The sequence below is a fragment of the Malania oleifera genome, chromosome 3 (assembly GCF_029873635.1).
Source record: "Malania oleifera isolate guangnan ecotype guangnan chromosome 3, ASM2987363v1, whole genome shotgun sequence".
Taxonomy (NCBI): Eukaryota; Viridiplantae; Streptophyta; class Magnoliopsida; order Santalales; family Ximeniaceae; genus Malania; species Malania oleifera.
Window position 1 is genome coordinate 9518940 of NC_080419.1, and position 19785 is coordinate 9538724.

Sequence of the window (19785 nt, forward strand, 5' to 3'; positions counted from 1 at the left end):
CTAAACATGTTGACATTAAATGCTTTAAATTTAGGATTTATATCCCAAAGGATATGTCCCACATGAATGATGTGGGTCCCACATATAGGGAATGTGTCCCATATGATAAGGATATAAATTAATGGTTGTATGAGTTAACTAAAAGATTAGCTTATTTAATATGAGAAATTAATGGTGGAAGTTTGAAGAGATTCTTGTACATAAATATTATAGATATATATATATATATAAATTATATATTAGCTACTATTATGAGATGTAACTATAAGGGCATGTTATACATCAAGTTAAGCTCTAAGAGGTTAGTTATATGGTGGTGTTAGCTGTAAAGAAAAGATAGGAAGAAAATAACTATCCTCTCTCTGCCTCTACTTCTCTAATCATTAGAAGATCTCATAAATCTGGTGAAGGAAGGAAAGAGAAAGAGGAGAAGTGGGAGAAACGATTTCTTTGGATTCTTTGGGTGTTCTTCTTGATAGGTTCGATATGGCCGATTCCGGTATGTAAAGTTTACAGTTTATGATTTATTTATTTTCCACATAAAGTAATTGATGTGAAGTTCATGATAATTGAAGATTCTTGACTGCAATATATTTATGAAAGTTTTCTTACATTGAAGCATTCAAGCATCCTCTCAAATTATTCATTAGCATATTAATTAAAAACCTACTAATTGTATATATACAACGAACGCAGACGTATTTGTGTGATTTATTTTACGTATTGACGCAAGTGTAGGGCTGCTTTTATGTTTTAATTTATCTTACAAATTTCTATTGTAAAAATATTAATATTTTAAATCACCCTTAACTAAAATGATTATTATTTTAAAACATTCTCAAAATTTTATAATTTTATTTTTGTGATTGCTTCTAAAGATACAATTACTAATGCTTGGCAACCACTAATAACAACTGAATTGAAACTGCCAATAATAAACGAATTAACTAATACTTTAAAAAACATGCTAGATTAACTTTGGATTCTAATTGAATTTAACTAAATTCCAATGTCTAAACCCATTCAAACCCAATCGAAAAACATCCTAGCTCCAAACTAAAAACAAGCTCAATTAACCTAGCTTCACACAAGAAAATCAACATCTTGAAGCTCCACAGGCAACATCACCTTCCCCTCTCTAATGGCCACCAAGTCCCCAAACTCTCCATGCAAATAAGCTTTCATGAAAGCAACCACAGCCCCCCCTACAAACCTCCTCATGGGCTCCCTTGATTTCCCATTTTTGCACAAACAATACGAAGCCTTGCCCCTAACTCCTTCAGTGTCATCATCCAACATGTCTACATGACCATAATCCTTCACCACAAAATGGCCTCTAGGATCTTTGCACTCCTCAAAGAAGTCTTCATGGTTAACTCCCTTGGGGGCGCAGGCAGGGAAGAGAGGGTTCCTTTTCACCTCACCGAGGCCCGAACCAATCACTAGCACCGCCATACTGAGATCGAAGGACTGGGGAACATAGGTGAGGACGGGAGGCCGAGTTTGTTTCCCTTTGTCCATTCCATCAACTGGGTCTATACCAATCAAGGCTGAAAATTTTAAGGTGGTGGTGGAGGTGGCTACTTTATTCAAGGCTAGCGCGAACGCGACCTTGCCGCCGCGACTGTGGCCGGCGAGTCCTAGCTTCTTCAGGTTGGCGAGGACATGGGCAGGGAGAAAGTCTTGGAGGCCTTGAGGTAACCAATTTGCAATTTCAGCAGCAGAGTTTGTTTCCCCAGTTGCGTCCGCTCCAGCCACAACATATAACTGTTCATGAAGTTTTCAAGGAAAACATTATATAAGCAGAGTGGTGAATATAAATATCTACTAACAATATTACAAAAAGTGTATTATTAAATTTATTAGTTGAAGTTTTATTAGGACCACTATAATAGTCTTTGGTTAATACCAATGTCTCTCATATATATGTTTGTCTTATAAAATACATGTTAAATAGTTAGAATCCAAACTATTCTTATAAGTTCAAGATTTTCCTAATACACATCCAATGTGAGATTGTGACATAGTAGTCTTACTAGGAAATTCATGGAATATGAACTCGGGAAGTCTACCATATTCTTTGACAAAAAAAAAAAACATTGTTCTCAGTTTTCAAAATTAATTTTTAAAGAGAAAAATATGAAAATTGAGCTTTAGTTGCTTTTCAAGTTCTCCATATAAATATTGAAAAACTGAAAAATAAGGTTGTGCTCTTTAAATACTTTGAAAAATTAAAAAGAAAAATAGAATTGTCTTTAAATGAACAATACTGAATTACGAAGATTAACAAATTAATAGGTAGTAACAAAATAAATTTTGAGTCTACTTTATGTATTTATACTACATTTGGAAATATGGAACTCAAGTTTTGAATTTAGATTTGTGAGAATTTGACATAATTCAATCCACTTAAGTAACTCATTTTGTTTAAACCTACTGTACACGATTTCAAATCAAAAACTTTAAATTTTAAGTTCACAAGACCAATATTGGTTCGTCCACCTTTAGAGATGATATTTTCAAATTTATTTCTACCTTAACCTCAATTGTTGTAGTGTGTACTTCATAATGAAATCCTAATTCCTATATGAAACTAGCATTACGTTAATATCAATTTCGAGTCATTAAAGTGGTATAAGACTTAATTACATTCCACTTCATACACATCTACTTTTCTATAAATTTCAATTCTAACTTGACATTTTTATAATAGTAAGTTTCAGTATAGGTACGCTTTTCACTTGTATATTTGTAAGTACTAATTATTGGTTACGAGATTGCAAATCGTATCTAATTAAAGTAACAGTTACTTTTAGAACAAACACTTATAATTAATATGCAAGAATATATAGAATGCAATTAACCTTGACAAGTTCACATATTTGTTAAATAATTAATTTGTCATTTCATTAATTTGTCATTTCATTAATTCAAAGAAAAACTAATGGTTGTGGTGCCATATTCCTCCCTCAACCATAGGCCTGATGTAGCTTAGAGTTTGGAATGCCTTTCACATGAAGGAAAGAAGGAAAATGATGGTACAAATATCTCGTACCAATTGGTGACATTGATGGCTTAATTAAGTTTGATGAGATATTCATGATACAGTAGTTGTTGAATGGAAAATAATGCTAACTTAATCATGAATTTAAAGTTATATAAATTTGAATCAAAATGCAAAGCAAAATTATACTAAATTATACTAAAATTCACAAAAAAAAAAAAAATCAAATTAAAAGGATGAAATATATACTTCCAAACCTTCAAACAAAAGAACTTAAATTTAAATAAATGTAAATTTAAACTTATCCTAATACAATTTGGCATTACAAAAATCGGTTCTAGTTTTATAGGATGCATTCCAACAGGACTCCTAACATGGAAATGGGAATAGAAAAAAAACGCCCATGAAAGCATATAGATATTTTTTATGTATGGATCCAATTAACACCATCCGCGACTGAAATCCAAACTCACGTCCTCTGCTGGGTGTGCCTCTGTGTGTGTGTGTGTGTGTGTGTGTGTGTGTGTGAGGGAGAGAGTGAGAGGTGATCGATGACCTGAGGAGCAACGACAATAAAGCCATGGGAAGCGATGTGTTGGAGAAGCTGGGAGTAAAAGGAGTTGTAGAAGAGGTAACCATGGAGGAACAGCAACACTGGGAATTCTCCATCGTCAGAGGGGGCAGCAATCAACAGCGGCTTTGGGGGCGGATGATCAGTACTGTCATTACCAGAAGAAGAAGATGAGGACGAGGATGAGGATGAGGATGAGGATGACTTCTTCTTTAAAAAGGAGCAAGTCTCATCAGCAGGCTCGATCTTCAGAAGCACTGTGCTGTGCCTTCCAATGTCGAAGACATCTGTAGAAGCAGCAGCACTGAGCGTCGAGGATAAAGAAGAAGGCAGCATGATTATAATCCGGCCTTGTAGAAATTAATTAATCATCACAACTACTTTTCTTCAACCTAGCTAGCTTCTGTAAATTTATTAATTTCCTGATGTGTGTTGAGTGAGGGGAGACGATAACTTTTACTACGTGTGTGGACACCGATCAATCCTTTATAGCCTCTAGCAGGATGTGATTATTCTGATGACTTTGATTTAAGCCTTGGGCTGCATGCGCTCTTGGGCTTAGGGCCAAGCTTCGCCCAAGGCCTCCATGGCCCTGACCCAGTTTACAGAGAGCTGATGAACTCTAGCTTTGCAGGGGGGCCTACCGGCCTGGGCCTTGGCTTGGGTTTCAAAATATAATTTTTGGCTCATTTGGTCAGCTTGGTTTGGGTTCAAACTCAGATGCGGTTGTTATGAAAAAAATAAAAATAAAAAATAAATCGTAGAAGGAACGGTTAGTATGACTTAGAATTCATTGATCTCAACATTTCATGTTAGAACTAGATCTATATAGGTATGATTTGATGCGAGTCTAGTGAGGCGGGTTCAAATATTATTATATATAATTTATTATGGATTTTAAATTTTATACGAGAATAACTATTCATTATAGGTATTTCTTTGCTTCATTATAATAGTCAATTAGTTGGTAGAAGTTTTAGTATTTGATAAAACTTCTTATATATATGCATATACACAACAATAACAACAACATCAACAAACTTAAGTCTCAATATGTAGACCGGTTACAAAAATTCTTTTTCGCCAAATTCACATAATTCAGAGTATTTTCTTTTATTAGATTAGAGATGATTAAATCCTTCTTTACTACTTCTTTTCAAGTCATTTTAAATCTATCCCTATCCATTTTTTTCACGTCAAAAAACATAATTAACTCACTCACTCTTCTTCACAGATGATCTATTAGGTCTACGTTTCAAATGCACAAATCATCTAAGTCGTCTCTTCTTTATCTTGTTTTATTGTGTATATGCTCATTTCTTACTCTATCTTTTATATTAAACTACTCATCCGACTTAACATTCGCACTTCAACAATTTTTATTTTTTATATATATTGTTTATTAGTTACTCAACATTCTGAACTATAATATATATATATATATATATATATATATATATATATATATAAAGTTGGTTTTATAGTCTTCTTATAAAACTCTTTAATTTTATGTGTATACTGTAATGCCGAGGTCACATGTCACATAGACCAGCTTCTGATACCATACACAACAATTATGCAGCGGAATTAAAACATATAACCTAAAATTCAAATATCAGAGTCAACCTATATACATATATATGACCCGTAAACATTCGTCACCATTCGCTTATATTACATACCAGTGTTTGAAAAAAAACATAAACTTACATAACCTGTTTATGCAAACTTTCCAAAATACTCAAAACTTTACCCTGCCAGACTCCTAAACACGACCTCCTGATGGATCTGAAAATATAATCATCCACTAAGGCTAGACACATCTCAGTAAGGAAGAACAAATCATAGCAGTGTGTGTGGCAGAGTGTTTAAATATTACAAAATATATATTTGTTTGCCATTCACCATTAACCGCAGCTAAGAAACACATCAATAATATCAACTTTGGTCTTTGATTTCATACTCATATCTAATATGCATAAATACTGACTTCTGATTTCATACTCACATTCATAACTATTTTTAATAATATTACTCGAGAATAGGGAAGATTAACCGCCCATACAAGTAGCTTCCCTCTACTTTAACACCAGTATCAGGGCACTCACTTTACTTGGTAAGCTTTCGGGCTATGTATATAGACAAAGTCTCCAAGAATATGGAAGATTACCTGCCCATACAAATAGCTTCCCTCTGCCTTGACATCAACTAAAAATACCAGAGCACTCGTCTTTCTTAGTAAGCTCTTGGCAGAAAGCTTCACTTTGTCATTTATATATACATATAATTAAATTAATATATCATTCATTTTATCATATCACATTCCATATAAATTATACATGGTCCACACAGGACTAGTCCATATAGGACAAACATCATCACATGGTCCACACAGGACAAATATCATCACCTGGTCCACACAGGACAAATATCATCACATGGACCACACAGGACTGGTCCACACAAGACAAACATCATCACACGGTCCACATAGGACTGGTCCACATAGGACAAACATCATCACATGGTCCACACAAAACAAACATCATCACATGAACACAACGTGGCCTACTTAGGCACTACTAACCACCCGTACAAATCCCCATGACTTACCCGTAGTATATCAGTAGAACAACCTTCTTAGAACTGCCAATGCTCTAGCCCAATATATAATGACAATATACGAACTCCTCAGGCCTGCCAACGTATATCGTGATGACATCTAGGTAATATAACGAACTTCTCAGGCCTGCCAACATTATATTGTGATTTACACAAAAATCCACACACACATTTCACTTTATTTGTCACGCAGCAAACTCAAGCAACAGTATTCACAATCAATCTGTATTCATTACCAATCAGTATTCACAACATGTCTTAATCCACAATTAACCATTGTTCTCAATCCAACTGTATATTTCATCATCCTATTCTTACAACAACCAATTAAATTGTAAAAAGTTGTATTCCAGCCACACAATTTCTTTTCCATATATATATAAATCAGAAGTTAATATTTTCCCAAATGTTCAATGGTTCAAATAAATCATACTTAAATATATATATATATATATATATATATTATATTCTCGAAGTAACTAGTTTAAACTTTAATAAAAATCCAATTATAATAAATTCCCCTTACCCGTTCTTCTAAATTTTGCATGCGAAAACCCCGAAATGATGTTGTCGATACTCACCCGAACCCTAATTCAAAAAACCCTGAGTTTATCAACCCAAATTTCAAAAAAATGTTATTTTATCACTCCCTATGCCCTATACATTCCATATTAACAATATAACTTAAAATATCCTACTTAGCCTTATTTTGGGATGATTCCCAAACTCCTCAAATTGAAATTTTGTTCTGGCTAAGTTGTAGAGAATCTCTCCAGGATCAACGTGGTAGCTTCTAATCGTCGAACCGAGGAGAAACGAGGCTGAAATGGTAGAGAGAAGGTAGGAGAGCCAAATTTTAGAGAGAGAAACAGAAGAAAATGAATTCCTTCGCTGAAATTATGATTTTTGCCTATTTATAGGCAACTTGCCACGTAGCCTCATCTACGAGACATCTAGACTCGTTGACGAGCCCAAGAACACTGTTCGTGGATGAATCCGGGAGCTTGTCGATGAAATTCATAAATATGAAAACCTCTCTCAGTAAGTCCTCGTTGACGAGACATGCATGTTCGGCAATGAGGCTCAAAAGATTGCTCGTCGACAAGAAAATTAAGTTCGTCGATGAGCGCCTGCTTATTACCTTTTAAAATTTATTTTCTCTTTCTTCTATTTTCTCTTTTACCTTTTATTTTCTTTCTTATTATTTTAACTAGTTAACATTTTTCGGGTCGTTACATATACAACACAAATGACGCACTCCTCCATTTTATTCAACTTGTCTTAATTCTATGTAGCACATCTTCTTCAATTTTCCTTTAACCTTGCATAATAGAATTAAGATATCTAAATTTGTTAGTGCTATTAGTCTTTTGATTATCCAAACTTAACTATGATGATTTTAAGCCAAATTTTGTTGAGGTATTGTTTGCTTTGGTCCACTAATTTCACAAGTTTGTCCCATAAAAAACGTCCTCACATAATTGGAGTTCAAACCAATCTTATAAGTTTAAGATTTTTTTAATACATTTGATATGAGATTAGAGTGCCCTTGTGCAACTGATACCAAATGTAACGATTTTGAACCTAACTCTACTAAAGTATTGTCTATTTTGGCCACTAGACTTATGAGTTTGTCTTATAAAAGACGTGTCACATAGTTGAAATCTAAATCAATCTTATAAGTTCAAGATTTTTCTAGTAAGTATCTAATGTGAGATTGTGACACTAACTTAGGCAAGTAACATACTCTATAATCAACAACTTCTAAGATGACTTGCTAGACATTTGCATCAACAATTCTCATGTCCATTCCCATAAATAAGTTAAGGCAAACTAAAAGCACTTTTGCTAGACATTTGCATCAACAATTCTCATGCCCATTCCCATAAATAAGTTAAGACAAACTAAAAGCACTTCCACCGATGGGAGAGAATTATACATGTAGAAAAAGAGGAAATTATAGGAAAAGTGAGAAAAACTCGGCCCGTTTAGTTTTAGAAAAAAAACTTTATTTTTAAATTTTTAGTTTTTCAAAAAATTATTAAAATTTTAGTTTATTTTTAAAATTTTCAAGATTTGTACTTTAGAAAGTAGAAAATAAAGTTTGTCCAAATGTGCAAAACAATTTTTGCTTTTGTATTTTTAGATTTCAAAATAATAACAAAAATAATTTTCTTTTTAATTTGGAGGAATTTGGAGGCACAACGACCTCTTTTAATATATTAGTGTAAATGTATTAATCTAAAAATTAGTTATTGACAAAATTTATTTATCTAATTATTAATATATTAATTGTAGTGGTTCGTAAATTAGTTATTTTTAGTTGATACAACAATCTCTTAATTTTTGTTAATTATAATGTAAAATTGATCCCATTCTCTATTATAATTACTTTGGTTATCCTACTTTTTTGTTAATCATTAATTTGTTGATTTGTTTATTAATTGTTAATTTTCTAATTCTTAAAGTTAATTTTTAAATGTTAAATTATTATATTTCTAAAAATTAATTTGGTATCCAATCTCATGTGATTTCTTGCCTTTAATTTGTAAATTGAGGTGTTAATTTCATCTATAATATGTTCTTTTAATTTTCTAGGACACAACCAGTGTCATAAATTTTTCATTTTCCGTAGTAGCCAGCCTATGCCTCAACCCTCGAAGGTCTCCTGGTGCCATGTTTGCAATATTATACATAACATTAAATAAGATAATTGCATATTAAATGGAATTATAGTAAATATATTTTCAGTTATTTATACATATCAAATACATGGAATGTAATATGATAACATAACATGCTTACCTCCTATGAAGTGCAGTATGATTACAAATCCTCAATATTTGTGTAACGACTCGAAAATTTATACCATTTTTTTAAATAAAATAAACTGAAAAATATAACATTATGATACTTCTGTATAATCTGCTATAACATCTCAGACCCAAGGAAGCACTGAGGAAAATCTGATTATATTACACACCTATGTAGCGGAAAAACATAAAATTGTTCATCCATATAAACAATACCGTACCAGAATTCAATAATTCTACCCAAGCCATACATACATATATACATATCTCCCTAGTATCATCTACTCAAAAATACCATCTCCTATATACACTTACCTTACAAACGGGATAGTGTAATCACCCTCTCTATCTGCGAGCCTAATCCGCTCGCCTAACTGGGTCACCTAAAAATATTAAATCACTGGGGTGAGACAACACTCAATAAGAGGAAATATGCTATTACTAGTGTGTGGCAAGTGAGCTTACATAAATATTATTCTGATAAATAACTGAAACAGTGAAAGTTGTTTAGACAATATTCAGTACATTTCATATCTATTATGGTTTAAAATACTTCTGTAATATCTGAGTTTCTACTCATTCATACTTCTAGTATTATAATATGTCTGCTCATATTCTGTAAATTTGTATACATATACATAATTGTGAAATATACCCTGGAAAAATGTACGTCATGAATTAACCCCTCATTACAGGGTTCTACAGCCCGTAAGCGAGACTTAACTTAGTTTAATTGATTAAATAACTCAACATACTAATTAAATCTACCGCTAATTGAGAGAAAATAATTAAATAAATAACCCCAACAATAATTAAACACCTTAAACAATATTCAACATCTAAAAATTCAAATAAATTTCAAAAATAAAAAAAATAATAATATTCAACTAACAATAAAGAAAAAGAGAAAAGAGAAAAGAGGAGAGAGAGAGAGAGAGAAAGAAAGAGTCGTGGGTGGTTATGCTGGTGATCTATGGCATGGGACTTCTCAGCAGGTGCGTGGCTGGTTGTCCTCACGAGTGCTGCTGGTTGTGCTGCCTGCAGCTGGTTGCAGGTGGAGGCTCTTGGCTGTGAGTGGTGGCTGGAGAGTTGCAAGAGCAGCAGTTGAAGGTCTTCAGGTGCTGTTGGTGGTCTATATGAAGCTGGTCGGTGTTGTAGTGGAAGCTTGATCTCGGGTCTGTGGGCTGGCAGCAGTTGTAGCAGTCTCCAGTAGCAGGGGTTATGCTCGGCTAAGAGCACAGCTGGCCAGAGCTGGCTATGGCAGATAGGGATAGAGAGTTTGAGAGAGAGAAGGGAAAACAGGGGCTCAGGTTGCTGTATTGGTTCAAGAGAAAGAGAAAGAGAAGGAGGGAATAAGAAATAGTAAGGAAGGGGAAGGAGAAGGGGGAAAGGGGAAGAAGAGAAACCGAAAGTGAGCAAAGAGGAAAAGTGAGAAACTGAGGGAGGGAGAGAGAGACTGAGGGAGGAAGAGAGAATGAGAGCAAGAAAGAGAGGTAAGTCGAGAAGAGAGAGGGAGAGAAAAGAAAAAGAAAAAAAAACCAAGAAGAGGGTGATAATTTCCAGTTCAAATTTATAGTGTTATAGTTATTTTGGAAACATGATGAAAACAATAGGGTAATTATAGTAGTAGTAGTAGTATATATATATATATACAATATCAGATCCTTGATGAAATATTTCTGATAGATACAGTTAGCAGAGCACAATATCGTTGCTATTTTTAGATCAGAGTGCAACCACATATCTAAGATAGTATGTGGATTCCGTCAACCGTGCTCGGAGAGCTTGCAATCTCCCCAGGACTTTGGGTTGAGGGGGCCTGTTTGACGAGGTAGTTTTCTAATTCCATGCTTAGGAGAGGATGCAGTTTGGCCGAATTGAGGAAGGGTAGAGTACAGTGACTTACCTAGTAGGCCAACCAGAGTTAAGTCCAGCATACGGGCCGCACAACCCTGTCATGAGGGGTTAAATCATGACATACAGTTTTTCAGGGAAAAATATCGATTATGTATATGTATACAGATTTACAGCATTTAATAATATAGTATGATATTAGAAGTATGAAAAGTAGAAAACCCAGATGATACAATTATGTTTTAAACTACTATTAAGGTAAGATATACTTTATATTGATTTATCAACTTATACAGTTTCAGATATTATTATAATAATTATGCAACTCGGTCGCCACACACTAGTAATAACATATTTCCACTTACTGAGCATCGTCTCATCCCATTATTCTAACATTTTCAAGTGAACCAGTTAGGCGAGCAGATTAATCTCGCAGATAGAGTGACCTCTTGTTTGCCCTACCTATAGGGTAAGTGAATTTAGAGGGTTATGTTTTTGAATAGATGGTACCGGTAAGAGGTGTAAAAATGTATCTATGGTTTGAAAACACTGAATTCTGGTAGTGTATGTATATATGTATGTATGATTTTATATTTTTCACTGCATAGGTGTGTCTATTATGTACAGGAATACCTCAGTGCCCATCTGAGGCCTAAGGTACTATAGCAGGGGTATCAAAGTAATTTATTTACATATAAAAAAATGGTGTAATTTTTGGGTCGTTACATAGGCATTATAATTCGTGCATTGGGGCCTATATTTTTAATTAAATGCCTAATTACTCTCAATATTTTAACACAGTGTCCTATTTATAATAATTGGGTTTCATTGAGCAATTTATGAATTTTTGGCATTTTTTTATCGCAGGAAAATTTTTGGGAGCTAAAGTTGGTGCAAGTTCGTAATTTGCGTATAACTTTTCCGTCCAAGCTCCGATCGAGATGATTCAAAATTTTGGAGAAAGATGAGAAGATTATCTCCAATTTCTGTGTTTTGAGCTTTGAAAGAAACGGGCTCCAAGAGGGTCAAACTTGGGCTTGTTCACCGGGAAACAAAAGGAAGAAAAAAATATATAAAAATCTAATGTGACCCGACCGTGTAGCCAGGTATGGACCTCCTCTCCAACCTGTGCAGGTAGGGCAGCTCCCCCCTTCCCTTATAAATTTATTTATTTTTCTCTCATTCAAGGGGCAACCCTGCACCCCCTCTCTTTCTCCCTTTCTCTCTAACTCTCTCGGCTCTCTCTAGCCCCATAGGCCCCCTCCTGGTCTCCCTTTTCTCCTTTCCCTTAGCTCCACTTCTCTTCCTATCCTTCTTCTATTCTCCTTCCTCTCTTCCTTTTTCTCCTTTATTCTTTCTCCATATTCTCCTTCTCCCTCTTGGTTTTCTTTGCCTTGCCTCCGCCTCTGCTGCCACTAGCCATGCTGCTGCTGCTTCTCCCAGAGGCCGCACCTTTCTTCTTCTTCTTTCCCTTCATCTTCCCCTTTCTCCAGTGCCTTCTAGATCTCCCTAACCCGAGAAACCCAGCTACTAGTGCTGCTCCGACTACCCACTGTTCCTGCAAACCACCATTGCCGAGCTGCTGCTACTCCTCCTGTCTACGGCTGCCGCTCTTGTTGTGTCTTGCCTTCCTGCTGCTATCCTACATTGTTGAAGCTCATGAAGAACCGATCTTCCCTTGCCTCCCAGCTGCTACCAGCCATCCCAGCCGCAACAACCAGCCACTGCTGCAACCTGCAGAAGCTCCTCGCACCACGACCAACTTCTGTTTCCTCCACCCTCTCTCTCTCTCTCTCTCTCTCTCTCTCTCTCTCTCTCTCTCTCTCTCTCTCTCTCTCTCTCTCTCTTTCTTTTTCTTTTCTTTCTTATCTTCTCTTTTAGTTGTTTTTGCTTTATTTTTGCTTTAAAATAAATAAACGAATCTTGTTAATTTTCATTGAGTTTTAGTTAAAGTTTGAAGTTTTGAGTCTTTGTGTGGGTATTTATTATTAAAGTTTATTTATTTTTATTTTTTTCTCTCAATTAAACATAGCATTAGATTTAATTACTGTTCGAGTTATTTAGTTAATTTATTAAGGTTTGATTTTGTTATTAAAAAAAATATATAAAAAGAAAAGAAAATATTTTTGTTTTTAGAAATTAAATTAGTTGTTTTCTTTAAAATTTGAATTTTGTTGAAGTTTGATTTAGTTTAGGGTTAGTCTTATTAAAGTTCTTATTTTTATCGTGTTTAGTTATTGTTTAAGTTATTAAAGCTTTAATTTCTATTTGAGCTCTTGTTTGCATTTAATTTTTAATCTTGATTCTGGTTCTTGATTTTGTCAAAAGTTTGGTTTTTCTTGTTCGCGTTTGAGTTTGATTGAGTTTTCATTATTGCGTGTTTTAATTATGTGTTAAAGTTATCGTCTTTAGTTTTTATTTCGGAGTCTAAATGCATGTTTCAATTCCTGTTTGATTAGACGTAGGATTTCCATTTCTCGTTATTAAGTTCAGTGCATGCTAGGATTAGGATTTAATTTGCATGTTCTTTTAAATTGTCAAAAGAAATCTCAAACAATCCTGAAAACCCCGAATTTGAACTGAGTTCAGTCACTTTTTATTTTGGATTGGAAATACATAAAATTTGAGATTAAACCACATTCCCTGAGGAGACGATCTGGCCTTTGGGCTAAATATTACACAATAGAACTCCTATATTTGGGATAGCTTCCGAGCTACTCATTTTTAGAGTGAGTCATATGCCAAGTTGTATATCCTTTAATCCTCATGGCTTACATGACTTTCTAACCTTCCGTGCATGCTAAATATTGTTCATGTTCACAATCTCAATGCACAGATCAAATACCAAGTGATTTGTCATTATCAAAACAGGATTGAACTCATAGAGCCAACAAATAGGAATAAAGTGAGTGGTCTTCGTTAGTCGATCCATGACTATCCAAATAGAATTTTGTCCCTGCCGCACCGGTGGTAAACTTGTCATGAAATCCATAAAAATGTGATCCCACTTCCACTCCAGGATGTAAAGTGACTGTAGCTGGCCCGTCGGCCTCTAGTGCTCAGCCTTAACCTGCTGGCACGTCAAACATTATTGCACAAACTCAACAATCTCTTTTTTCATACTGCTCCACCATAAATACTCTCGCAGATCCCTATACATTTTAGTACTTCCTAGATGAATCGTGTATAAGGATCTGTGAGCCTCCTCAAGGATCATCCTTCCAATATCGTCATCTGCAGGCATGCATAATCTGATACGGAACCTTAGAGCTCCGTCATCAGAAATACTAAATTCCCCCCTATCTGTCCTGTACCTTTTCTATCAATTCCATCAACTCAAGGTCATTCTTTTGGGCTGCTTTAATCTTTTCATATAGTGTAGGCTGCACCACCAGTTTGGTAATAAATGGCTGGTGATCACTCTCTATTAACCCCATGCCAAGCCTCTCCAAGTCCATTTGGATCGGACGCTGAATTATTGCTGCTAACTGTGCTATTTCACTTGATTTTCAGCTTAAAGCATCAGTCACCACATGAGCTTTACCTGGATGGTAGCTGATAGAACAATCATAATCCTTGATGAGCTCTAACCATTTTCTCTGCCGCATGTTCAACTCCTTTTGTGTGAAAAAGTACTTTAAAGTTTTATGATCTGAAAATATTTCACATCTAGAGGCATATGTTACTACTCTATCCTGCTGCATCAATACACATCCAAGCCCCCTCAAAGATGCGTCACAGTAGATCATATAACCATCACCTCCCGATGGAATAGTCAATATTGGTGCCGTGACGAGCCTCTATTTCAATTCCTAGAAGCTCTGCTCACAATTGTCGTCCCATTCAAACCCAACATTCTTTTTGGTTAGTTGTGTTAAAGGCTCTGATATTGCTGAGAATCCCTCTACAAACCGTCGGTAATAACCTGCCAGTCCTAAGAAACTTCTAACTTCCTGTACGTTCCTTAGCCTGACCCAATTCACTACTACCTTTATCTTGTTGGGATCTACATAAATTCCATCCCCTGATATAACTTGCCCCAGAAATGCAACTTTCTCCAACCAAAATTCACATTTGCTAAAATTGGCATGCAATTTCTTTTCCCTGAGCATCTGAAGTACTAGCCTTAGATGTGTCTCGTGCTCCTCAAAACTTCTCAAGTAAACCAGTATGTCATCAATGAAAATCACAATGAACTGGTCTAAATATTGATGAAAGATTCTATTCCTCAAATCCATGAATACAGAAGGAGCATTCGTCATACCAAATGACATAATTAGAAATTCATAATGCCTATACCTGGGATACGTCTTCTATTTTAACTTTTACCTGGTGATAACCTGACTTGAGGTCGATCTTGGAATAGACTCGTGTACCTTGAAGCTGATCAAATAAGTCGTCTATACATGGTAGAGGATATATGTTCTTAATTGTTACTTTGTTTATTTCCCTGTAATCTATGCACATCCTCGTAGACCCATCTTTCTTCTTCACAAATGAAACTGGAGCTCCCCAGGGCGATACACTAGGTTTGATGAACCCTTTATTCAATAAATCCTGCAATTGATCCTTTAATTCTCCTAATTCTGCTGGAGCCATTCAGTAAGGAGCTTTAGAGATCAGCGCCATCCTTGGAAGTAAATCGATAGTAAAATCTATCTCGCGGTTGGGAGGCAACCCAGGTAATTCCTCTGGAAAAATGTCTAGAAACTCCTTAACCACTAGTGTATCGACAAGCTTCAATTCATTTTCTGTCACCTCCTTTACATAGGCCATAAACCCCTGACATCTGTCTAGAAGTAGTCTTCTCGCCTACATGGCTAACACTAACTGAGGTGGGGGAATGCACCTGCGATCCCATAAATATGAATTCTAGCTTTTCTGGTGGTATGAAAATCACCTCTTTTAGATGACAATTGATACTTGCATTGTTAGTAGTCAGCCAATCCATACCCAGTATTACATCAAATCCATGTAAATCTAGCACAATTAGGTTAGCTAGTAATACTCTCTTTTGAATTTCTACTGGGTAACCCTTGAGCACCCTATGACACCTTACCATTGACCCTATCAGTATTGCTACTAACAATTCAACATCTAATAAATGTGCCTCAACACCTGATAATTTAACATATCCTGCAAACATAAAGGAGTGAGTGGCACCTGTATCAAATAAAACAACAACTTGATATGATAAAACAATAAAAGTACCTATCATGACATCGTCTGTGGCCTCCGCGTCTCCCAACATCAAAGCATAAACCCTTATCAAGTGCAGTACCATATGGTGTAGGGCAATCACGTACTAAATGTCCCAGTACACCGTAGCGATAGCAAACGCCTCTCCCTGCTCTATATTCTCCCAAGTGTCTCTTTCCACATGTTTGACAAACCGGGTAGATCTACATACCTTGAGTCTCACGACCTCTCATCTCCTGCCTCTATCCCTTCCCATAGTTACCTCTCCTCCATTAGCTCTTACTAGATCCCTACTGATAGCTTGAAGGCGTGGACCTCTTCTTCTGTCCCTGCTCCTCCGCACCCATCTGCTCACCGGCCTCAGCCATAGCTGCTTTGTCTAACAACTCAGCAAAGTCTTGCACTTTTAACATTGCTACCTCCTTATAAATTTCTCACCTCAATCCTCTTTCAAACTACCTCGCCTTCTTTGCCTCATCAGGTATGATGTAGAGGGTGAAGTGGGACAATTCTATAAACCTTGTCGCGTACTACTGGACTGACTGTTGCCCTTGCTTTAGATTCAGGAACTTCTTCACTTTGCCCTCCCTGATAGTGGTTGAAAAATATCTGTCGAAGAACAGATCTTTAAACCGACATCAAGTCATAGCTATAGGCACTACCCTATGTTTCTCCAATAATTTCACTACAGTCCACCATCTTTCAGCCTCTTCTGTCAGTTTATAGGTGGAAAATAAGACCCTCTGCTCCTCCGTGCACTTCAGCACTACTAATACTTTCTCTATCTCCTATATCCAGTTTTCAGCGACTGCAGGATTTGCTCCTCCTGAACATGCTGGAGGATTCATCTTGGTAAATTCCTTTATCATGCACCCGTGGCTTGCAGAAGGGCCTCCCTGCTCTCTGGAGCTCCTTGTGATCTCAGCCATAACCTACTGAGCCACACTACGTAATATTGCATCTCAATAAGCTTTGTCTGCCCTTGAGGGCCCTACACCCTCACTACCACTGACATGAGCACTGCCACTACTCAGGTCCATCCTGAAAAGACAATAAACATAGCTTAGGGACTCCATCCTTATAATTTACATATCTAACCAAAACTCATATTATCCCTCCACCTTGACATCCCTATTTTAATTCAAGATTCAGTCCTATACTTCAGAAACACAACCCGGCAATAGTTTACTATGACTTTACTGAAATCGTCACCCTAAGAAAGACACAGAAACCACCACGGAAGTCCTACCTCCAAACTGCAGAACAAAATCTAAAATCCTTTCTCCTAAACTCTGGTATTGTTTCTGCTGCACTCTAGAGTCTATAGAACCTAGCAACCTATGCTCTGATACCAAACTGTAACGATCTGCATATGTTTTCATATTTTTTTTTTTCCTTTTCCACATAATAACATGCATAATAATCCTGCTAAGTTATCATAATCATGATGAACCTGGATCCATGTGTACCAAGGATCTATCTGTCATATATAACTCTGATACCTAAGTAGCGGGAAACATAAAAATAGATATATGCCATAAAACATTAGAAACCATACCAGAGTTCTTCTGAATCTGTCATTTATATATATACAGTCATCCACAAAAAAACTCAAAAAGTATCCTAGGGTCATAATCACAAAAACCCATCTAACCCTATCTCACATACTTACCCTCCTAACAGGGTAGTTTGGCCAACTCCTACCGTTGTTAAGCTTTATCTGCCCTCCTACCTGGATTTCTTGAAATGTTTGTATGGTTGGGGTAAGACACCTTTTAATAAGGGAGATAAACTAATATCAGTATGTAGCAACATGAGTATTTTTCGTGATATATATATATAAACAGTACATAATTCATAATTGGTGTAAACAATTGTATCATATTTGAATAAAACATGATTTATCATAACATAGATCATCATACTAAATTTTTGTACTGCAAAATCATCTTATATAACCATATCATACTTGAATTATTACCCAGGATAGATAGTTAGTTAGCTATTGTCATATTTTACCCCCCACATGACATGGTTGTGCTGCCTGAAGGTGGGACCTAGCAATGGTTGGCCGACCATGCTAAGCCAAACATAGGTGTGTAAGTACGATTGGCCTGTTCCACCTATGCCGAACTACCAAGGGAACTATGACACTCCTATAAAGCTACATTGACTGCCATCTCCCACACTCTACATAAGATGTCTGGTAGCACTAACATAAACGTAAACATAAACATACAACTATGGTACCATGCTTCATAAGACTAAACTAAGCTATTCGGGTTGTGATAACATATAATACATTTCATGATATTGAACATAGTAGTTTCATATTTTAGGGTAAACATAACATAAACGTATTTAATAATTTCTTACATATCATACATAATCACGACATCAACACCGACATAACTCATAACGTAATAATCATGACATTTACGCCGACATATTTCATAACATAAGAATCACAGCATTTACGCCGGTATATTTCATAACATAATAAACATAAATTCTTACACTATTTAACATAATCTTAAAATTATAGTTCCTATACTGTTTATAGGGTTTCCTAAAAACTGCTATAACATGCTTATCTTTAAAAAACTCATAATATTTCAATATAGCACAATTTTTATGGAAATATTATACTCATGCCACACAAATATACGTAGCCTTATAAACTCATAATTTATTCTGCCATTATATTTCCATATAAAATGTGTTAAAATCATTTCCCTATATATTAGCAGTATTCCCAAACAAAGTCCTATTTCATGCATATTTCCTTGAAAATAAATGTTATATAATAATAAATAATTTCATAGAAAAGGCTGACTTAATTTATCCCCTTACCTGACTTATTGAGAAGCCCATAAAATATTATAAATTTACACCTGTGTTCCCTAGCTCAACACCCTGAAATTACATTTTTCCCAACAAAACTTCAGTATTATTCTACCTAAAGCATTTCCTTAGTCCAAAAATACCAAATGCCGTATTAAACTCAAAATAACCAAGTTACCCAGATTTTAGGATGGTGCCCAAGTTGGTCTAACCAACGAACTGCTCTAGTAGATTTGAAGAGAATCTTCCCGGGAGTAGTGTGGTAGCTTTCGATCGTCAAACCGATGAGAATTGAAGTTCGAAATGAATAGAGAAGGAGGGGAGACGTTTTAGAGAGAGAGAGAGAGAGAGAGAGAGAGAGAGAGGAAACCTTGCATATAGTTTCTTTCGCTGAAACCTGAGTTTGACACATTTATAAAACACGGATTCATCGACGAGACATATCACCTCGTCGATGAGTCCATAAAGGGAGTTCATTGATGAACACATACTCCTCGTCGATGAATTTCAGGCCCTAAAATCAGCCTTCTCGGTAGTGTCTCATCGACGAGACACACGTCCTTGTCGACAAGCCCAAAAGGCCTGCTCGTCAACAAGCACTCTAGACTTGTCGACGAGACCTTATTGAAACCCCTTTTTGAAAAATCCCTTTCTCTCATTTATTTTATTATTTAATTACTATAATTTTTCGGGTCTCTACATAAGTGTATACAAGAGATGGTATTTTTGAGTAGATGGTACTAGAGAGATATGTATATATGTATGTATGGCTTGGGTAGAATTACTAAATTCTGGCATTGTGTATATGGATGAACAGTTTTATGTTTTTTCACTATATAGGTGTGTAATGTAATCAGATTTTCCTCAGTGGTTGCTTA

At 35.7% G+C, this 19785-nt stretch overlaps 1 protein-coding gene across 1 annotated transcript; it reads right to left on the reverse strand.

Annotated features, from left to right (window-relative positions):
* Positions 1–968: 968 nt before the first annotated feature.
* LOC131151759 (chlorophyllase-2-like) lies at positions 969–4075 on the reverse strand. Its single transcript, XM_058103163.1, has 2 exons — positions 3561–4075; positions 969–1767 (listed from the first exon to the last, which is right to left on the reverse strand). Exons 1-2 carry the CDS (start codon positions 3909–3911, stop codon positions 1084–1086), a joined length of 1035 nt encoding a protein of 344 aa, XP_057959146.1. The 5' UTR covers positions 3912–4075; the 3' UTR covers positions 969–1083.
* Positions 4076–19785: the final 15710 nt, after the last annotated feature.